Source organism: Mus caroli, unplaced genomic scaffold (genome assembly GCF_978045245.1).
Source record: "Mus caroli unplaced genomic scaffold, Mus_caroli_1 scaffold_2, whole genome shotgun sequence".
Taxonomy (NCBI): domain Eukaryota; kingdom Metazoa; phylum Chordata; class Mammalia; order Rodentia; family Muridae; genus Mus; species Mus caroli.
The window spans coordinates 66,699,141-66,719,794 of NW_028227257.1; the positions used below are offsets into that span (position 1 = coordinate 66,699,141).

Below are 20,654 nucleotides of genomic sequence, written 5' to 3' on the forward strand. Positions count from 1 at the left end.
ATGCCACCTACTTGTGGTCTACGTTTAGGCAATTGCTTGAGACTGATAAAGGAGGTAAATGACGTTCATAGGGGTCGATGGAGAAAGGGGGTACCCTAGAAACAGCCAAGAGACACTGAGACTGCTTTGGTTGGAGCTGAGCCACATCCCAGGCCAGAGACGCAGGCGCCTGCAAGGCCTTCCAGGAATTCTGGGAAGGCCTCTTCCACCTGCTGTGGGCGGGGCCTGGGTGGAGCGAGGTTTCGGAGGGAGGTGACGCAGGAGCTATCCAGCACGTCAGCTCCCTGTTTTGGCCCAAATTGCAAGAAGCTCGCCTGCGGCCACACGGTGAGTTCCGCAGTGATGCAGGTGATGCAGTCCGACTTGTCATTCAGCTGAAAGCGGGAGTGCTTGGGTTCCTTAGGTGTGGGGAAGCATGCCCTTCAGAAACCCTAGCTGGGGTCAGACAAAGGATGAATGCGGGGATTACAGGGGGGTGGTAATAAATAAGGGGGGGGGGTGTGGAGTTCCGAGAGCAGCGATTGGGTAGTTCATCCGTGGGCTAGCCAGTAAAGAAAACATCCTGTATTCGGAGTTCATGGAGAAAGATGGAGATGATGGAGCCTGGTGCCCGCATCCAGCCCTTTCATCACAGCGGTAGATTGTGCTGTTAAAATAGCCGTCCTTGGCTCTTTGAAGAGCATGCTTTTAATGTCTGCGAGTTGCAAGGAAAGGCCTTTAGCTGCAGACAGATAAAATGAATTATTTGTTTTAGGGAAGATATTTGGCTTGTTCCCTACCTTTTTATTCCCTATTCCCGTGTGAATGCTCAAAAGGGTTTATCTGGCTATTGCCTGAATCACCCATCCTGGAGCAGCTGCCAGGGAAGCTGTGTGAAAACTGTTTCCTTGTTCAGCTTCCCGTGGCTTCTACGGACGCCAACATGTAAGGCAGATTTATCCCCCACCATTTCACTGTCTTTCCTCTCCCTGCCGCCTCTGCCTCCGCAAACCTTAACTCCCAGAACTGCTTATTATCACCAAGGGGCTAGATGTGCAGGGGGCTTACTAGGTACCTGGCTTTGCTCCACGCTCCTTACATGATTTTGATCTTTATCTTCACAGTAACTCTGTAAGATAGATTGTTGCTATCCTTGGTCTGTAGAAAAGGAGGCTGAGGAACTTGCCCAGGAAGACCTAGGTGGTATGCAGTCAAGCGTCTCTCATGTTGCTTGCTTCCCTCATCGCAGAGCAGTATAGGAGTTGTACCTCTGCTCGGGATCTTCACCTATTGCCTGCCGGTCTCCTCAGTTCAAACACCCTCAGCCACCACTCCAGACCTTTCTCTGGGATGTTTTTTGCTTGTTTGTTTGTTTATACTGTTTGGGTCTCCCTAACTCCCTTTTGTTATTCCTTTCTTTCCTTAAACTGGGAAATCTCAAAAATTACCACCCTCCATATCTCAAATCCAAAAGTGCTTAAATTGCAAGGATCACAGACCATAGATGTGAGAACATATTCCCGTCCTTAGAATCCTCAGGTGTCAAGTTAGAGGGACTAGTTTATCCTAGACTCTTCTGTCTTCTTATTTCCTTCACACAGCGGTTTCCTACCTGGCTTGGACACAAAAGCAAACCTCTAGGAATTTTTCACTTGAGTCTCCTTTCAGGGTGGTCCTTCAGCCTCCACTTGTGATTCATAGTCATATCACCTCAGTTGTGTCATGGTTGCCCGTTTTGGCCAAGTTATATAACTTGGTCCTTTCTTCTGCAGGTTAAAAATGGCCTCAAGGATGGTCTCTGCCATGCTATCTGGCCTTTTGTTTTGGTTGATGTTTGAGTGGAATCCAGCATTCGCTTATAGTCCACGGACCCCTGACCGGGTCTCAGAGACAGACATCCAGAGGCTGCTTCATGGGGTTATGGAGCAGCTGGGCATTGCCAGGCCGCGCGTGGAGTACCCAGCTCACCAGGCCATGAATCTTGTTGGGCCGCAGAGCATCGAAGGTATGCACTCTTCCAAACTGGCAATGTTTCTATTGTATTTCTGAGGCCACTGTCTCCATTTACCAGGGTTTTTGTTTTGTCTTGTTTGGCGTGTGTGGGGGTATTGTTTTCTTTTTTTACTGGTAGACTCTTATTTAGACCAGACTTACACTGAACTTCCTACGTAGCCAAGGATTACCTGGAGCTCTGATCCTGCTGCCTCCACCTCCCCAGTGCTAAGAGAGGAAAACTTATGAGATCTGAAGAAGGAAGCTGGGGCTTCAGGCTTCAGGCTAAGCAAGCACTCTATGGGCTGAGCTGCATCCCTGGCACTATTTCTCCTGATACGTAATTTTCCCTACTAGGATCGCCTCACAGTGCTGTCTGCTCCAGGGCTCTAGTTTGCTGTGAATAGTGTTGATACACGATGCCCATTTCTGTCTCTTTGACCCATTGATATTGCTGTGTATTTTGGTTGACATTTGATTTCAGGAGTAGATTAGCCTAAATAACTTGAATCTGCAAGGATGCAACCATGGCAAATGGCTTGCATCAAGATAAATCAGACAGGACTCCCTGCCATTCTTTTAGGAAGAGTCTAAACTCTAAGTGGCACCAGTCACCTGTTCCTGTTTATTTAATTTTTTTTTTTTTGAGATGGTAAATATCTGCTCTCTCCACTAGTAAAGTACATGGTTAATCACTCTGCTGTTGCCATGGGGAAGGTTCTCCCTGGTATCAAAAGCCTGTGTTTTTTCAGATCCTTGTTTTATTCACTCAGTCAGTATCCAACCGTGTATTGTCCTCCAGATGCACTTTGCAGGATGCTGGGGCACCTCTGTCCTACGAGGTTCAGACTAACTGGGAGAAGGGAACCGACAAAAAGTCATTACGGTGTATTCTGATATGCACTGCTTCCATGGAACAGAGAGTAGGAGGTAGCTCAGGAATAGGGGCCCATAAGGAAACGCTTCTTAGAAGTTCCATTTGACCTAGGTCTTGAAGTTTGCATAGGAAATCCCCAGGGGAGCATGGTGAAAAGGTGCAGAGGAAGGAAAGAGGATGGATTACAGTAGATCCATCGTTAATCTTGAGGTAATGAGCTGCCATAGCAACGTCAAGACTCCTGTAAGGGGTGGGCATTGACTTGTGCTTCCATTGACTGTTGCTCTACCTTGAATCACCACAGCATTAGCAGTTTCTCAGGACACACATTGCCTCCCAGTTACTTCTCTTCCAACTTTGGCAGTCTCTCTCCACTCAGAGTCAAACCAAGGTGATTCTGATGTTGACCAGCCATACAGTGACACTGGTGTGGGAGCTTTTAAGAAGCTTGTAAGGTGACTGGCAGACTTCATTTCCATGCAGTTATCAGCTCAAGTTCCCTTTTGTTTGATGGCTGTCGGCTGGGAAGTCCCTTGGGAAGGACACTGCCTCACATATTCCTATGCAGAATATCCTGAACAAGAATGTTTCTGTTGTGACATTTTACTTCTCCATTATCGGCCCCTTTAATCTGATAAGGGTGCTGCAATAGAGTCCTGGGAGTGACTATCGGCCACCTTTGTTATCTAAGATGATAGCCAGTTATCTCGTCTCCACCACATGCCAGGGGGGGAGACTCCTCTTGTATGTTCAGCAGGTATGAAGAATCTTGGAGCCAGTTTAGAATTCTGTCTCTTAAAGCTGAGGTGGAAACTGAAAGGAAGAAGATCAAAGACAGTGGGCGGATAGAAATGAAGTACAAACCCTGAGCTTTTCCCAGTCCATCCTGGGTTTTAGATGGATGGCCTGGTTCTTATTTATGTGAACAGATCACTGTTCCACTTGCCCATCTGTCTGTACTCTATGCTCAGAGTCGCAGTCACACCATGTGGAATAGCTCCTTTCATTCTCTTACCAGCATCAGAGAGAATCAGTTAAAGGTGTCCCTGCTACCCCCTCCTAATTTTTATAGAGAACACACACAGTACACGTATTCCTGTGAAAACTTCAAACCATATGGAATGGGGTTGTTATGAGTTATGTTACCAAAGCTCCCTAGATTTAAAGGCCAACCCCATCACTTTCTGGTGCCGTCATCTTTCAGTAAGTTATTTCTTCATTTCTAGTTAGCTTAGGCACGCCTCTGTGGGTACCTTAAAAACAGCTGAGTAGTAGCATCTTCCAAATGTATAAGATTGTTGGCCAAAACCAAGACAAAAGGACAAAGTAAAGATTGCTGGGAAGTGAGTGGCCTTCGGTAAAGGCAACCTCACGAGGTAGATGGCAGGAGAACGGAGTCTGAGCCGTGTACACACGGCTTACTTGCTTGCTACATGAGATCTTGGCGGCCTCTCTGAGAGGTGATTTTCTTATGGATGAAATAAGGCTTCCTTTACACACAGTCACGTGAACTGTTAATAAAAAGACCACAAGACCCCGCCTCTGTGTGCAGCAGCAGCAGCATGAGGGCTTTGGTTGTTTGTCAGTTTTTATTTGTTGTTTGAGACAGGATCTATTATAGCTCAAGCTGGCTTTGAGCACTGTATGTAGCCATGGACGACCTTGAACTTCTCACACTCCTGCCCCCACCTCCTGGGCCTCTGATCATCTTTCTAACTGCTTATCACCAGCACTGGTCAGCTTCCGCACCTTATGTCTCAGCCCTCCTCCTCCTCCCCCGGCTGCTGGAGCAGGTCTCTGTGACATGGTAAATGCTACTATTTTTCCTTAGAAGCAGGGTAAGCTCGCAGCTCTCCCAGGGACAGACTCAGAGAGCTGTTTACTAAGGGTGAGGACTTTGGAGAGTAAAAACTGTCTCTGGTGACTGACACTCTTCGTGAATTGGGGTTGATCAAACCAGGACAGATAGTCTAGCCCTTGAATATTAACAGCCTCAGGTTAAAAATAAAAAAAACCAAAACAGCAGCAAACTGTTCTCCTGAAGTGTCAGCTGTTTCTTTCTCCAACACTTTAAGCTACTGAATACTTAGCACTGTGATAACACTAAGTCTCAAACCACTAAAGCAGATGTTATAAATATTAGCATTTGATGATTGTAAATTATACTTATATTGTTAAAATACATCAAAATATTTTTATAACACATTTGGAACCTTAATTTCATTATTTTCAAAATAAAGAGAGCGAGAAACTTTTAAAATTTGTATCAAATGGGGGAAAAAAGCCCTTTGTAAAGTGGCATTATTGAAAAGGCAAGTAGATTTTAATAAGCCTATGTTTGGCCAAATTTGAATAAAGGAGCTGCAGTACATCTACCTTGCCACAAGGTGGCAATAGCTGCCTCCCAATCAAAGGCTGACAGTACGGGGCGGGGGAGTAAACATGGAAGAGCAGAAGAGAAGTCTCACTTTGTTTCTGGAGAGTCTCTTTCTGCATTTAGGAGGAGGAGGAGGAGGGATGTGGAAAGGAGGGAGGGAAGGAAGGAAGGAAGGAAGGAAGGAAGGAAGGAAGGAAGGAAGGAAGGAAGGAAAGAAGGCAGGCAGGCAGGCAGGCAGGCAGGGACAGAGGGAGGGAGGGAGGGAGGGAGGAAAAGGGAAGGGAGGGCTGTGTCTTGGCCCAGATAACTTTTCTAAAGTCTTTTTCTAGTTTTCCCCATTCTAGAGGGACCAATGATAACTTTGCCTGTGTCGGTGTCTCCAGTTTTGCCTATGCCCTCTGAGGCTGCCTTGAAATCACCCACACAACTGAAATTCTTGTAAAAAAAAAAAAAAAAAAAAAGACCTTGGAAAATGATTTTAAATATCCTGTGTGGATTAGCTGCCTGGATACAAATCTTAAAAAGTTTTAAATGCACGTAGGCTAGGGAAGATGAAAATTATTATTGTCGTTAAGGCACTCCAGGGTGTCTGGGAAGGCGTGAAGATGGTTCTTTGGATGTGCATAACACAAGAGAGATGTAGGGGAGGAGGGCATTTTGGAGTCCTCTCCTTGACAGGAGTGGCTGAGGCTATAGAGTGGATGAGGTGTCTAGGTAAACATTACTGATGGGGACAGAGCACCTAAGACGAAGTTCTGAAGAACTTGACACAGAAGGGCTAGGCACCCCAAGCACTGGAAAATTGGGTGGAGGATCATAAATTTGAGGGTGGCCAACTTAGACAGTGAGTTCCAGGTCGGTTTGGGTCCATAATGCGGCCTTGTCTCACAATCACAAATTCCAAGTAGTAGACTCAGTAGCTGTAAAGGAGGTTATGGCACTTCAAAGAATAAGCAGAAATTGTCACTATCCATGATTATTGAACAAGATAGAATATTGGTTCATCCCCAAAATAAATAAAGATTTTCTTATGGTATTGTCTTAGCTAGGATTACTACTGCTGTAATGAAACATGACCAAAAGCAACTTGGGGAAGAAAGGGTTTATTTAGCTTACACATCTACATTGTAGTCCATCCCTGAAGGAAGTCAGGAATTCAAACAGGGCACATACCTGGAGGCAGGAGCTGATGCAGAGGCCATGGAAAGATGCTGCTTACTGGCTCACTCCTCATGGCCAACTCAGCCTGCTTTCTTAGAGAACCCAGGACCACCAGCCCAGGGATAGCCCTGCAATGGGCTGGACCCTCCTCATCAATCACAAATGTTCTACAACCTAATCTTATGGAGGCCTTTGCTCAATTGAGTCTCCCTCCTGTCAGATAACTCCAGCATCTCTCAAGGTGACAGACAACCAGCAAGCACAGAGGTCAAAGAGGGGCATAGAAAAGCAGCAAAATTAGCAAGGTGAAATTTAATGCCTAGCAGCTGCTAACTTAGAGAAGTCAGTTATTTGGAGCCCAGCTTGTCTTCATCTGCCCAGGTGACTCGGTCTACTGCTCGCAGTTCTTGACCGTCTAGATCAGGCCCTGGCTGAGGTGTTTGATGAGAGCCTGCTTCACGCTTCAGGGGTAGCTGACTCTTCACATGGCCGAGAGGCAGGTGAACTCATGGAGGACACTTTCACCCTCTCCACACTGGGGGTTCAGACTTCAGTATAATTTTTAAGGGGACATAAACACTGAGTGCTTAGTCCAGCTAGTGTCCACCTGTGGGTACAGGGCCTGAACTAGAGCTTCTTACGAGTTCTGTATCCTAACTCATTCTTCCGAATACCAAGTCCCAGCTGTGTGCAGCCTTCATGGAGAAGCAACATTTAAACCATGCACTCAGCCCATTTCTGTGACCGTCACCTGAATGGAACAAGTGGGGACAGTGGACTTTGCTGCCTCTAAATTCTAATGAGGTTTAAAAAACTCGTATCATGTTTTTTCTAACCCTTTTTCTCCCATCCCACTTTCCATATTGTTCACATGAGAGTTTGACAGGTGTCTTAGTCAGGGTTCCTATTCCTGCACGAACATCACGACCAAGAAGCAAGTTGGGGAGGTAAGGGTTTATTCAGCTTACACTTCGATGTTGCTGTTCATCACCTAAGGAAGTCAGGACTGGAACTCAAGCAGGACAGAAAGCAGGAGCTGATGCAGAAGCCACGAAGGGATGTTCTTTACTGGCTTGCTTTCCCTGGCTTGCTCAGCCTGCTCTCTTATAGAACCAAGACTACCAGCCCAGAGATGGTCCCACCCACAAGGGGCCCTCCCTGCTTCATCACTAATTGAGAAAATGTCCCACAGCTGGATCTCATGGAGGCATTTCCCCAACTGAAGCTCCTTTCTCTGTGATAACTCCACCCTGGGTCAAGTTGACACACAAAACCAGCCAGTACAGCAGGGAAAAAAATAATCTAAGCATAGCATTCCTCCCTTCCCGTCTACTTGTAAGGCATGGCTTCGAGGCTGGCAGCTAAGACTCCTTGCGCTTTCCTGAAGTGTGGGCTTAACCCAGGAGGTGTCTTGGTTCCTGAAGAACCTTGGCTCCTGGGGTTTTCCTGGCAGGCATTGTCTGTGCAAAGTCCATATCTATGCAAAGCCCATGGTGTTTAAACTAGAACTCTGTCTCATGTCACCTGATTCATACCATCTGGAAAAAAAACCCAGGCAACAAGAAGCACCATGAGTCACCTGGAAAGCCGCAATGAAGGATTTTCCACAGAAAATTGACAAAGTGGATTACGTACACAGAGGGAATGGAAGAGCAGTAACCCAGTTTTATGTAACATTTATGGTTCGCAGAGCTGCTTTCCTGTAACCTGTCTTATTTGATATAATCATCCTAACGATTGAGACTGTTTATGCTTTCCCGCAGTGGCTTGGGTTTTTTAAGTTTGTTGGCAAGCCAGCTATGTTAGCTCTGAGTACATCTATCCCTGCAGACTTGTATAATCCTGGGCTATTTAGTTGAGAAACGATTATGAGTCTAGGCATTATGGTAAACCACAGGTGATTTGGGTGGCTGGTATTTCAGGGACCTGAGGCTACAGGAAGCGAATGTTCTGACAAGTTTCCCTCTTGGAACAAATTGGTGCAAACATCTTGGTCACCGCAGTCCATAAAGAGTTAGTGAAGCAGGCTGGGTTTAGCAGACCACAGTTAGGCACGGCCTTTAAATCTGAGTGTACACATTGGCCACTGTGCACCGTGTGCCATGTGAGTTTTAGCAGAGGGAGAAACGTGTGGGGTTTGGGTTTGGGGGGGTGAGAGGAGGATGGAATATATACAGCTAGCAGGGCGTACATTGAGATAGGCTATTCTAGTTCATTCTCAGAGGAGTTACAAGACAGTGGCGTCTCCCTGACAGTTTAGTTTCCCAGTCTCAAAATGGCGATAAGCTGTCCGGTCCATCTCACAGTGTTGTTGTGACAACCAAATTAAGGGGGATCAAGGTACTTTGAAAAAGGTAAAAAGTGTTCTAGAGACATGAACACTTTGTTTGCTTGCTTGTTTAGTGATGCCTGGAATCCAGCCCAGGTCATTGCCCTTGCTAGGCAAATGCTTCACCACCGTGCTCCATCCCCATCTCGCAAAGCGCCGCTGTGCTCTCGACTTCCTCTGTGCTCCCATAGTCATTTCCAGTTATAAACAGCACAAGGCGTATAAAGGTGATCCTATCTTCCAGTTCCCTGTGTCCTGCTGCGCTCCCAACCGTTGCTTATGAATCCTAGGAGGAATCGGTTTCCCTGGCCTTGTATGTACCCCGTTGGCGGTGATGTAGGAGTTAGGATCACAGGGCTGCAGGGAGGAACAGTGCTTGGTGAAGATGAGTGAGCCGCAACTTCTCTCAGACTTGCCCTTCCCTTTTCTTGCTTTTATGACTTTATGGCCACTTCAGCAAGAGTTCCAAAAGTGGAACATGTCACAGATGAACATCAGATGCTGCTGAAAGCCCAGTGTGCCGATGAACTAGATAGAAATCTGGCCTGCGTCGGACTGGAAGCAGACTGTCTACTTGCTGGCCTCTCTGGCCATTTACACCAACCAGCATCCCATCAGAGTGCCCATTAATGCATTTCCACTTGTATCCATTCAATAAGTAATTAAATTCTTACGTTGTTCCAGGAACTCTGGCCTTCATAGGTTTCAAAACCAGTATGCACTGCTCTTTTAGAATTTTGTAAACCAATTACAAATCAGGCATTATCTGGATCTCTTTGTGAAGGATCAGCTCCGGCCAGAGGAATATGGCAGTGCTGTAGAATATGAGGGTGGTGGCGGGTTCTGATTGCTGGGCTCCTTTATGCTAGCTGAGGCTCCCATTGGTCTTCATTCAAGAGCCACTCACAGGAGTAGGAAAAGCTAACACACAAGAAAGGTATGGAGCTGTGGGCTGTGTTTTTGCTCAGCACCTCACTCCAGTAAAGTCGGCTGGCTAACTGAGGAAGGGCCAAAAGGAGGAACAGGCTCATCCAACATCTCCTACCCTGACCTGCAGCCCTAGTTTAAGGAGCCTGAAAGAGAGGTAGGAAGGGACATGAGACGCTTACTGCATGTCTGTAGTGTGCTGGGCTAGAAGCTGAGAGTCCTATACATAGATTATTACAGAAATGGTTCTTTCCAGGCCAAGGCATTGAACTAGGGAAGCTGACACTGGAAGAATCTTCTTCTTCATCATCATCATCATCATCATCACCATCATCGTCATCCTTCAGCAGAGTTTCTGTGAGGATGTATATCATGGAGACTTGGGTTTGAGTGGCAGAAGGAAAGGAGAAACAAAAACAATATTTTAACCATTGTGTCAAATACAAAATGGTTACAGGGTGGGGTGGTTGTGTCAGGAAAGGCCATTTGAGACTGTCAACAGGTTTGTCTATGTCAGAACAATGGCCACATGAGGCAGGTGGTATATACCGCCCAGCCCCTAAGCTCACACAGGAAAACTCGACCTCTCTCAGAGCCCACATTGTACTTGTCCCTTAAAGCTTCCACGCATCCGGTCACCACCTTGGTGGCAACAGTAGTAGTCAGTGGGGGACAGTTCATATATTTCTGTTCTCACTGGTCAGACCCCACGAACAGAGCTCACAAGCACCATCAGAATACCAGAAGGTAGCGGCTGGTGTTTCTTTAGCTTGGTATTTCTGAGTGTTACTCAGCGTAAGTCAAATACTCCATAGTGTGAGCCTCTCTCTCTCTCTCTCTCTCTCTCTCTCTCTCTCTCTCTCTCTCTCTCTCTCTCTCTCTTCCAGGCAGCTGTTCACTTGGGCATAGTTGATTATAAACTCCCAGAGAGGTGAACACAGATCCATTATGGTATTTTAGAATATCCTCAGTGCAGAGATGGGGAAGGGGCACTCAACCCACAGGAAAGAGACCTGACCAAGGCACAGTGACACTAGGGGCTGAGGAGACTGCTGAGGGGCTCTCTCCCAGGAGGGGACTCAGGAACTGGCAATCATCCTCCACAGGAAACTGTCCGAACTTTTCTTTGCCTGAGGCAGAGGGGACAGCCAGGGCTGCTGGCCTGCCTTGCTGAGAAAGGCCCAAGGGACTTCCCTAATGCCATCCTCCTAGTGGGACAGCTCAGCAGGCCTTGCTGAGCAGTTTGGATAAATGTGAATGACTAACGTTTTCCCTGCAAGCAGTGGGACAAGATGGGCATGCTGGGAAGGATTCCTTTGCTCTAAACCACGGAGGAGCATGCCTGTCTCCTGAGCATGCCTGTCTCCTGAAGCCAAGCAGCCCGTCTCTTCCCTTGTCTCTTCCCTTCTTCCGGTGTTTCCAGGCCTTCAGCAGATGGTGGGAGGAACCATTTGTTGAGTCTGTCCAGACGCTGCATAGTTCTTGGTCACTGAAGTGTGTAAAAACATGGCAACTGCAGGTGCTATTGTCTCAACATGTTTACAAAGAAAGGAGAGAGACAGAAAATGATACATTGTACTAATTCTGAGCGGCCTTTTCTTTTAATGTGTGAACAGTGAATAGGATTGTTGGCATTGGCTCTCACTTAACTAGGTCTGTATACAGCACACTGGAGCCGGTAAGTGCCTCTGGCTTTTTTTTTTACAGGCAAAGTTTTGGTGCCTTGGGGTCTGGGCCATGGACCAGCAAGATGTGCCTGCAGGCAGGGAGTGGCCAGCTTACTCCCAGCTGGCCGCTGGTCACAGTAAATTGTCAGTGGTACTTAGTCACATTCCCCCTGAAGCCTACCTGCTCTACTAAAGCCTTCTCATGCCCCTGCCTCAGGATGTCTGTGCTGTTGAGGTTGGTTAGATCATCTCCCTAATCCTCAGGGAGGACAATAAAAGTGTGAAGGGTTGAGAGGCAACTGGCAGAATATGTCCTGTTCTGGGCGGTGGCAGCAGCAGCAGCAGCAGCAGCAGCAGCAAGAATGGGGGAGCACTTGGATTTTGAGCTCTGCTTTTAATAGAGTATGTTGCGTGTCTAGAAGCCGATCTGCAGAGCTTATTCTGCAAAGGTAAAAATACAAACAACCAAATGACTAAATGAGTCCCAGAAGACGTACGTGCAGCTTTTGTGGGTAATGGGGCATGCATGCTGACACTTGCGTTCCCTGTCCTCTGGTGCCTTCATGCCTCTCAGACTCTACAGCACACTGACTATGAGGCATACCTTGTAGGACAGGAGGTCAATCTTTGGCTTGCATTGCCCATTGGACTCGGAACATATGCCCCTGTGAGTTCTTGCTTTACAATAGGATAGAATGGTGAATTCTTTTTCATCCTTTCTACCCAGTGTTAAAGCTCTAAAATCTGGAGGAAAAATGATATCACGTAACTAACCTGAGAAACGTGTTTGAGGGGTGCTGGAGAGATGGCTCAGTGGTTAAGAGCACTTTCTTCTGTTTCAGAGGACCAAGGTTCAGTTCATAGCACCCATATGGTGGCCCAGCATCATGTATGTCTGGTCTCCAAGGGTAACACATTGTGTGCATACATATATGTGGACAAAACATTTATACACATAAAAGTAAATGCTTATGTTTCTTAAATACTTGACATAGATAGAGTCTCCATATGGAGGGGAAAAAGAGATCTGTAAAATACTTATTCGAATGGAAATGTTCTAGTAGAAGGGAAATAATCCCCATTTTGTGTCTACCGTGGCCCAGTATGTTATATATTACAATTTTTGTCCTCATAAATCCTATGTTCTGTTTTGCAGTGGAAGTGGTTGAGCAGTGTGCAAAGGCAGGTCGCGAACATAGGATCTAGATTTGGCTCACTTGTATTTGAGTCTAGAGCAGAATTTACACCCTCACCACTGTTGATATCTAGGCTGTAGCATTTCCCATTGACGGTCTGCATCCCTAGCCTCTGACCATTAGAGGGCAGTAGATGTTCCCTAGTGGGACAACTCAAAACATCTTCAGGTGATTTTAAATGCTCCTAGCAGGTTAAAATCTTCTGTTGAAATTTACTTCTCTGCAATGTATATGTGCATGTGTATATCTATGTGTATGCACATACATATGATGTGATGTGTGTGTATGTATATACATTATATATGTGTGTTTGTGTCTATATATGTATGTACATAAATCTCTCCTTCCTTTTCATCTCTTCCTTCTCCTATCTGTCTCTTTCTTACCCCTGCATATTCAAAACAAAATCTGGAAAGAAACTTTAAGGACTCTAATTATGTTTAAGCCTTTTTTAATATAAAAGTAATAAAAGCATTGTGAATCATTAGTACAAAATGTTAAAGATTATTTATAGTATTACTACTTAGAAGGTTCCATGTTTGACATCTATTTAGTTTATTTGTATTTATCCTGTGTGTGTGCACACGTGTGTGTGTGTGTGTGTGTGTGTGTGTTTAGGGCCCTTTTACTTTGGTAATTTCCTCTTAATGGATAGCCTTGAAAATAACACTTCAAATAAAGGTTTTTACAGTTATCTGTGGGGAGGTTGCTGGGGGCTGTGCACACGTGAGTGCAGAGGCCAGAAGACACGGTCATCTCCCTGGCAGTGGTCGTCACAGGAGGTTGTGAGCTTCCTGTTGTGGGTGCTGGGAACCAAACTCAGGTCCTGTGTAAGAATAGCAAATGCTCTTGACCACTGAGCCATCTCTCCCACCTTCATAAATAGTGTTTGTCTGTATTTCGTAGGTAATATTCCAGCAAAATATTCTATATCCTAACAAGTTAATGTCATGATTTTTAGTAACTGCATCACATCCTATTATACAAATATACACAGTGCGAACATTCCCCGAGTGATGGGCACTTAGAGTTTTTCCAATTTATTATTTTCATAAATATTTCCTTACTGACTATATATGCACATGACCCTTCATGTAGACTCCTGATAAATTTCCCAGGGTGTGCATTTCAGGGAAAAGAATAATTTGGCCAAACTCTTTATATATTCTTAGGTTCTATTTCCTCAACTACTGTCAAGTTGCTCTCAACTGTTTAACCAATGGCTGTAGTGTTTCTCTCTTCGTCCATCTCCTCCTTCCCTCTCTCCCTCTCCTCTCCTCATGGACAGCATTTCCATTTGTTTTCTATGACAACTGCCCTTTAAAAACTCCTTGAAAGGTAAAACTGGTATCTTAATGTTTTTCCTTTTTTTTGTTTTTTGTTTTTTGGTTTTTTGTTTGTTTGTTTGTTTGTTTGTTTTTTTGAGACAGGGTTTCTCTGTGTAGCCCTGGCTGTCCTGGAACTCACTTTGTAGACCAGGCTGACCTCGAACTCAGAAATTCGCCTGCCTCTGCCTCCCAAGTGCTGGGATTAAAGGCGTGTGCCACCAACGCCTGGCACCTTAATGTTTTAATTAGTATTTATTTCGTGATCTACAAACCTGCACATCTTTCTTTCCCTGTGGTTTTCTTATTCTTTGAAGTGTCTGTTAACAAAATGCATTCCTTCTTCACCAGCTATAATTGCACCTGACTGACTCTTTCATAGTGCCTACCTTGTGAACCTTGAGTTTTCACAATCAGACTTGCAGCAAAAGTTTTTCTAAGATTTTTAGTACAAGTAGAGGAATACTGGGAGAAGACAGGGAATTAATTGTGTGATGGCCACCAGGTGGCGCCATTGGCTCAGAATAGAATTATTGCTCTGGCGAGTACGAGGCTATTACTTGAACCAGGGTCCTGAGCTGGACTAAGTGGTGAAGATCCTTGAGAGCTCTTTGCCTGCATATAACACCACTGGTTGGGTTTGTAGTTAACCTGACAGTGATCATGAGTGGGCCCGATGCATTTGTATGTGTTCTGGGACAAAAGGTCAGGGCCATTCCTGTTTTTGTTTAAAATATGTGACAGCTGTGTCTTACACAGTTGCCTAATAAACTGTACAGTTTCATGGTTTTCAGTGTATTTGTGTCACAGCAATCCATTTTAGAATATTTTTTATTGGGTATTTATTTCATTTACATGTCCAATGCTATACCAAAAGTCCCCCCACATCCTCCCACACCCACTCCCACCTCTTGGCCCTGGCGGTCCCCTGTACTGAGGCATATAAAGTCTGCACGACCAATGGGCCTCTCTTTTTTGTCACCTCAGAAAGGAACTTTATCTCCTTTGTCATCCCTGCCCTCTCTCCCACCTCCTCTCCCCTTTCCCAGTACCGGGAGAGCACTGACTAATCTCAATTCTGTCCCCGGCATATTTAACAGTGACTTTACTTACCTGGAACCTCCTGTAGGTGTTCTTTGTGATGTGGATTTTGTTGCTTTAGGCTGACAGTGCTGCCCCATCTGACTGCCTGGCAGGAGCCAGGCGCACTTTCAGGTCTGCCTGAAACAGTGACCTTTTAATATGATGGTTCTTCACTGTTTAGCCGGGAATGGGAATGCTAGGATGGAAGATTTCTGGGCCCCAGGCCTCCCAGCAGCTTGGGTTTGGTGCCCTGGGTATCTACGACTGGCGACGCTTGTTTATTAGTAACTCTGACCCCCTGACAACCGAGCTGGCAGCAGTGGGGAGGTCAATCTGGAGGGGGAAAAAAAAGCCAGGTTTTAAATGGAGGCATAAGAGAAACAAACCCTTTCCATGTGAGCCCGCTGTGCCAACTCCAGCTTCAGTCCCCTGTCCCTGAGCAGGCCGTAATGCTGCTTACTATCAAACGGTCATCCTTGACTTAGCCTGACAACAGGACATATCTGAAGGCCATCAAAACTAATGACATCAGCCTTGCTTACTGCTCAGCTGGCAAGGATCTCGGCCCAGCATAGCAGGAGGAATACTTAGTCTGATGCCTGAAGCTCACCAGAAAATTCCACTGACTGGTGCCTGAGGCTGTTCTGAGACTCCAGTGAGAAGTGACACAATAAAGCAAACCGAGGCATGCGACAGAATCAAGGGTCAGGGTGGGACGTCTGGGAACTTCCTATCCACCCACCGCATTTCATAGAAAATTGAGTCTGAAGAGCTGACATTCTTTGCTGAAAGGAGGGCCTATGACAGCTGTTGATGGAAGGTCAGCTGTGGATCTGGGAGGCACGGCTCTCTGCTTCCTCTTTTCTTCCTTTGCCCACCCTTTCCCCACTCCCTTCCTTGGGATCAAAAGAATCAGATCCAATCACTTTAACTTTTCAGAATTGAGTTCCCATTTCTCCATGGCTACGGACCTAGTGGATCTGTAAATATTTGTGCTGAATGGGTCTGAGTTGAAATAATGGCATCTGAAGAAAGCATGGATGACTGTAGGAACATCAGAGAGCAGCATCAAGTTCCGCGGGGCCTGAGTCTTGTGCAACTTGGAAACCCGTGTTAAGAAAAGCAGTACAAACTCGTATTTCAAAAGGGCTGGAACAGATGGCTCAGTGGTTAAGAACACTGACTGCTATTCCAGAGGACCAAGGTTGGATTCTGAGCACCCACATGACACCTTACAACTGTCTCTAATTACAGATCCAGGGAACCCAGTGCCCTTTTCTGAACTCCACAGGCATCAGACATACGCATGATGTGTAGACTGCATGAAGTCAAAACACCCATGCACATGCAATTGGAAAATAATAGCAATGGCTGCAAGGCCTTTGAAGCAGTGCATGCACTGAGGGACTGCATTCAACTTCCCTGTCAGTCTACTGCTAGGACTTTGTAAAATAGGATAGACCTGTTTGTAGAAACGACACCTGTTTATACTGGGAAGCATTTCATAACCCTCTACTCTCATGGAATAAAGACAATCCGAGAAATAGACAAGTACTGAACACGCGTTCCATGTGAGAAATACCAAAGAGAGTAATGAGGTCTGGAAAGGGCGGCCTCACTCAGGATGTGTGGTACTGAAGCCCAGGTAGAGGGTGAGGCCAGCTTCCTTCCCAGCTACCCACGTCTCGGAGAATCTTTCACAGTCATCCTTCTTCTGAGTGCTTTGTCCAAAGGGGAGTCAGTTCAGCATGAATAAAGTCATTTAGCATTGAGGGGCGAGAATAGTCTCAAGATTTACACAAAATTTTGAAGTTCTGTGTCACGGGTCGGGTCCCTTAAGTCCACATCACTGTCCTGAAGTGAACAGAAGGAAGATGTATGACCAGGGTGGCCTTTCCTCAAAGTGTGCCTGATGTCCCTGAAATAATAGGACAAATGCACACCCCATAATCTGTCCCAACATCATTCTAGAAAACAAAACATTCATCTATTCTGTTAAGTGTTGACATCAGCATTAGACTTTTCTTCATTTGTTCCTACCCTGTTGTCTGCCGTTTTCCAAATGGTACGACTTGGGAGTAGAGATAATTCCAGGCTCGGGAGAACTTGGTTATTTGCCTCATTCATTTTCATTGTTGGGTCTGGCTCTGCTGAGTTTCTGTGAGGAAGAGGACAGTCAGAATTGTGGAGTGGAGTCCCATTAGGTAAATGCTGCAGTGCTGGTTCTCAGAATGCCCTCAGATGGCAGCGAGACCTGACACGGGACCATGTGTCTGGCCATTGCAGATGCATCAGCTTGGATGCCAGATTTAGTGTTCCTCAGAAATGAGCACAGGGGTGGAGAGGAGCTTGGAAACTACAGAGGATTCACAACATCTCCATGAAGGGCAACCCGGAGAGCCCCAGAGCCTGTGGTCTGAGGTGCACATGTCCATTTCTGGTGCTGTAACCAATCCCATCACTTGGGTATCATTCCCTGTTTTGACGTACAGATTGTAGACATCTTCAGGACTACTTCCTGGGTAATTCTAAAACTTAACAAATCCATCCTGTATGAGCCATTAAGAAAACCTCTCTGTAGAAAAGCAGAAAAAGCCACGTCCAATAGGGATTTTGAATCTTATAATAATTAGTTGGTCTTGGGGAATGAGGCAAAACTATTGCTTTAAAAAAACATTAACTACATATGCAGCTAGAGTCAAGAGCTCTGGGGTACTGGTTAGTTCATAATGTTGTTCCACCTATAGGGTTGCAAATCCCTTTAGCTCCTTGGGTACTTTCTCTAGCTCCTCCATTGGGGGCCCTGTGATCCATCCAATAGCTGACTGTGAGCATCCACTTCTGTGTTTGCTAGGCCCCGGCATCGTCTCACAAGAGACAGCTATATCTGGGTCCTTTCAGCAAAATCTTGCTAGTGTATGCAATGGTGTCAGTGTTTGGAAGCTGATTATGGGATGGATCTCTGGATATGGCAGTCTTTAGATGGTCCATCCTTTTGTCACAGCTCCAAACTTTATCTCTGTAACTCTTTCCATGGGTGTTTTGTTCCCAATTCTAAGAAGGGGCAAAGTGTCCACACTTTGGTCTTCGTTCTTCTTGAGTTTCATGCGTTTAACAAATTATATCTTATATCTTGGGTATCCTAAGTTTTTGGGCTAGTATCCACTTATCAGTGAGTACATATTGTGTGAGTTCCTTTGTGATTGTGTTACCTCACTCATGATGATGCCCTCCAGGTCCATCCATTTGCCTAGGAATTTCATAAATTCATTCCTTTTAATAGCTGAGTAGTACTCCATTGTGTAAATGTACCACATTTTCTGTATCCATTCCATCAAAAGATGGCCTAGTCATCCATCACTGGAAAGAGAGGCCCATTGAACTTGCAAACTTTATATGCCCCAGTACAGGGGAATGCCAGGGCCAAAAAGTGGGAGTGGGTGGGTAGGGAAGTTGGGGGGGTATGGGGGACTTCTGGGGTAGTATTGGAAATGTAAATGAGGAAAATACCTAATAAAAAATTAATTCTATAAAAAAAGAATCAGATTGATAGTATGCACAATGTTCAGCTGAATTGTCGTGAAGAAATATGTCCTTCCCTCAAAATTAAGTAATATACATCTTCCAAATGTGACATTGTATAAAGTATTCCAGTACACACAAGAAGGTAGTTTTCTGTTTACATACAAAAACACAAATGAGAATAAAGGTATATAAAGATTGAAACTGTGGAAAGAAGACCAAAGGGGGATAAGAGAGGTGCTAAGGAATATGGGAAGAGGACAAAAGGCTACATATGACCTGAAAATAGAAAGCAGAATGGGTCAGAGGTTTACAAGGTGTAGAGAGAGAAGGGTGGTGGGGCAGGAAAGGAATCTACTGACATAGACTTTGTTTGAAAATAGGATGATTTCTTTAACTCTGTTTGCTAACTGTGAAAATAAAATACATTTTTAGGAAAAAAAAAAAAACCACTAACTACAAGGGCCCATGAAGTGGCTCAGCGGGTAAAGCATATTGCTGTGCAAGCCAGGAGACCTGGGTTTGATGCTCAGGATCCATATGAATTTGGAAGAAGGAAACAGAGTCCACAGGGACGTTACACACACACACGTTCACATGTCAATTCTCACATAATAGTGAATGACTCTAAAACCTCAGCCATGCCCCATGTAATGCAGACAACCTGTGCATCAGCCTACAGAGAGCGACTCTGCTTTCTGCTCGGTATTCCCAGTAGGCAGATGGTGAAAGATGCTAGCAGAGTCAGAGTGGAGCCTTCTGGGTACTTGTCTCCTACATAGATACTCTGCCACGCTGCAGCTTGCCGTTGTCCAGGCACATCTATTTACTTCCGTGTCTACTCATCATGTCTTTAGTTATTTCTTCATCCATACCTGAGTCTGGGGGGAAATAAAATGGACATGTAATAAGTATGTAGTTAATATCACCTGTTTATAGAGAAGGACACTAGTATTCAAAGGGTTGAGCGCATTTGTCACATAAGGTTGTACGTTGTACATGTCCTACACGTTATAAAATGATAACCACAGCTGGCCTTTATTAAACATTTAGTATTGGCCAGAATTCATGCAAAAGGCCTTAAGAAGAATATTTTATTTTATCCTGATGCCATCCCGCAAATGTTGGTATTTTTAGTGTCTTCTCTTTACAGAAGAGGCCCTACAGCCAGTTTGATGGAGCCAAGACTCCAACTCATGCAGTCAGATTACAGAGGCTGTGCCTTTCAGAGCCCACAGCAGTGTTCCCTGCATGCCTGCCTGCTCCACACATGGGTCACCAGCCCCATGTGACTCCTAGGCAGGTGCCAGATGGGTCACTTAAATTTCCAGACTCCCTAAGTACAAACTACACAGAATATACTGTGGATAGTGTGAGAAAAGAGTGTGAAACATCCCAACAATAGGTCTTTTTCTTTTCTCTTTTTTTTTATATCAATAGTATGTTAAAATAACATCAATTTGGATAGACTGAGATAGATTAAAATGAATTTATTGAAATTTAGTTTCACCTGCTTCTTTTTGCTTTCTGAAGTGAAGCTATCAGACAACTTTCAATTATATATAAGGTTTACATTATATTGCTATCAGGTGGTGTTGCAGTATACTATTCCAAATAGACTGAAACTTACCCAGACTGTGGTCGGTAACCTAGGTGAAGTTCTGGTTAGGATGGTAGGGTGGGAAGTTCCTAAGTCCTCTGTTATTTATGAACTTAATCCCCATTATTATCAAGCGAGGATAAAAGAGAAATCAAAAGGATCAGATAAGCGATGTTTCCCGTGTCTCTAAGGGGAGCTCTCTTTCCTGATTGTCTCCTGACTGCCATCATCCCTCTCCTGGCCTCCATAGCTTGAAGTGTCCCCCCCACCCAACTCTGTGATACCTTTCAAATGTGTTTCCTATCACATGCCTTTGGGGCCCAACACCATCTGTAGTGTGACATATAATTGACAAATGACAAAACCCAGTCCTTTTGTTTGGGCTGTTGTTGTTGTTGTTGTTTTCTACCTAATAACATTTACCAGGCAGAGATTATGTGGGTACAAAAGGAAGAAGCTGGGAACGTTTGTGGAGATGGGAAAGCCACAAGCTAGAGGAACATCACCAAAGCTTGGTTAGAGGATTTATTTTAAGCATCCCCCCAGCCCCCTCCCCCCAGCACACACATCATGTGATCTTCCTACTCCCCTGCTCAGGACAGAATTTTTTTTTTTTTAA

At 45.2% G+C, this 20,654-nt stretch overlaps 1 protein-coding gene across 5 annotated transcripts in view; it reads left to right on the forward strand.

Annotated features, from left to right (window-relative positions):
* Positions 1 to 226: 226 nt before the first annotated feature.
* Scg5 (secretogranin V) overlaps positions 227 to 20,654 on the forward strand; it is a 62,860-nt gene continuing 42,432 nt past the window's right edge. For all 5 annotated transcript variants that reach the window (XM_029474248.1, XM_029474249.1, XM_029474250.1 and 2 more), the window contains exons 1-2: positions 227 to 327; positions 1,752 to 1,984. In XM_029474248.1, the coding sequence (XP_029330108.1) occupies positions 1,759 to 1,984 (226 nt within the window). In that variant the 5' untranslated portion in view covers positions 227 to 327; positions 1,752 to 1,758. The remainder of the gene's footprint in view (positions 328 to 1,751; positions 1,985 to 20,654) is intronic.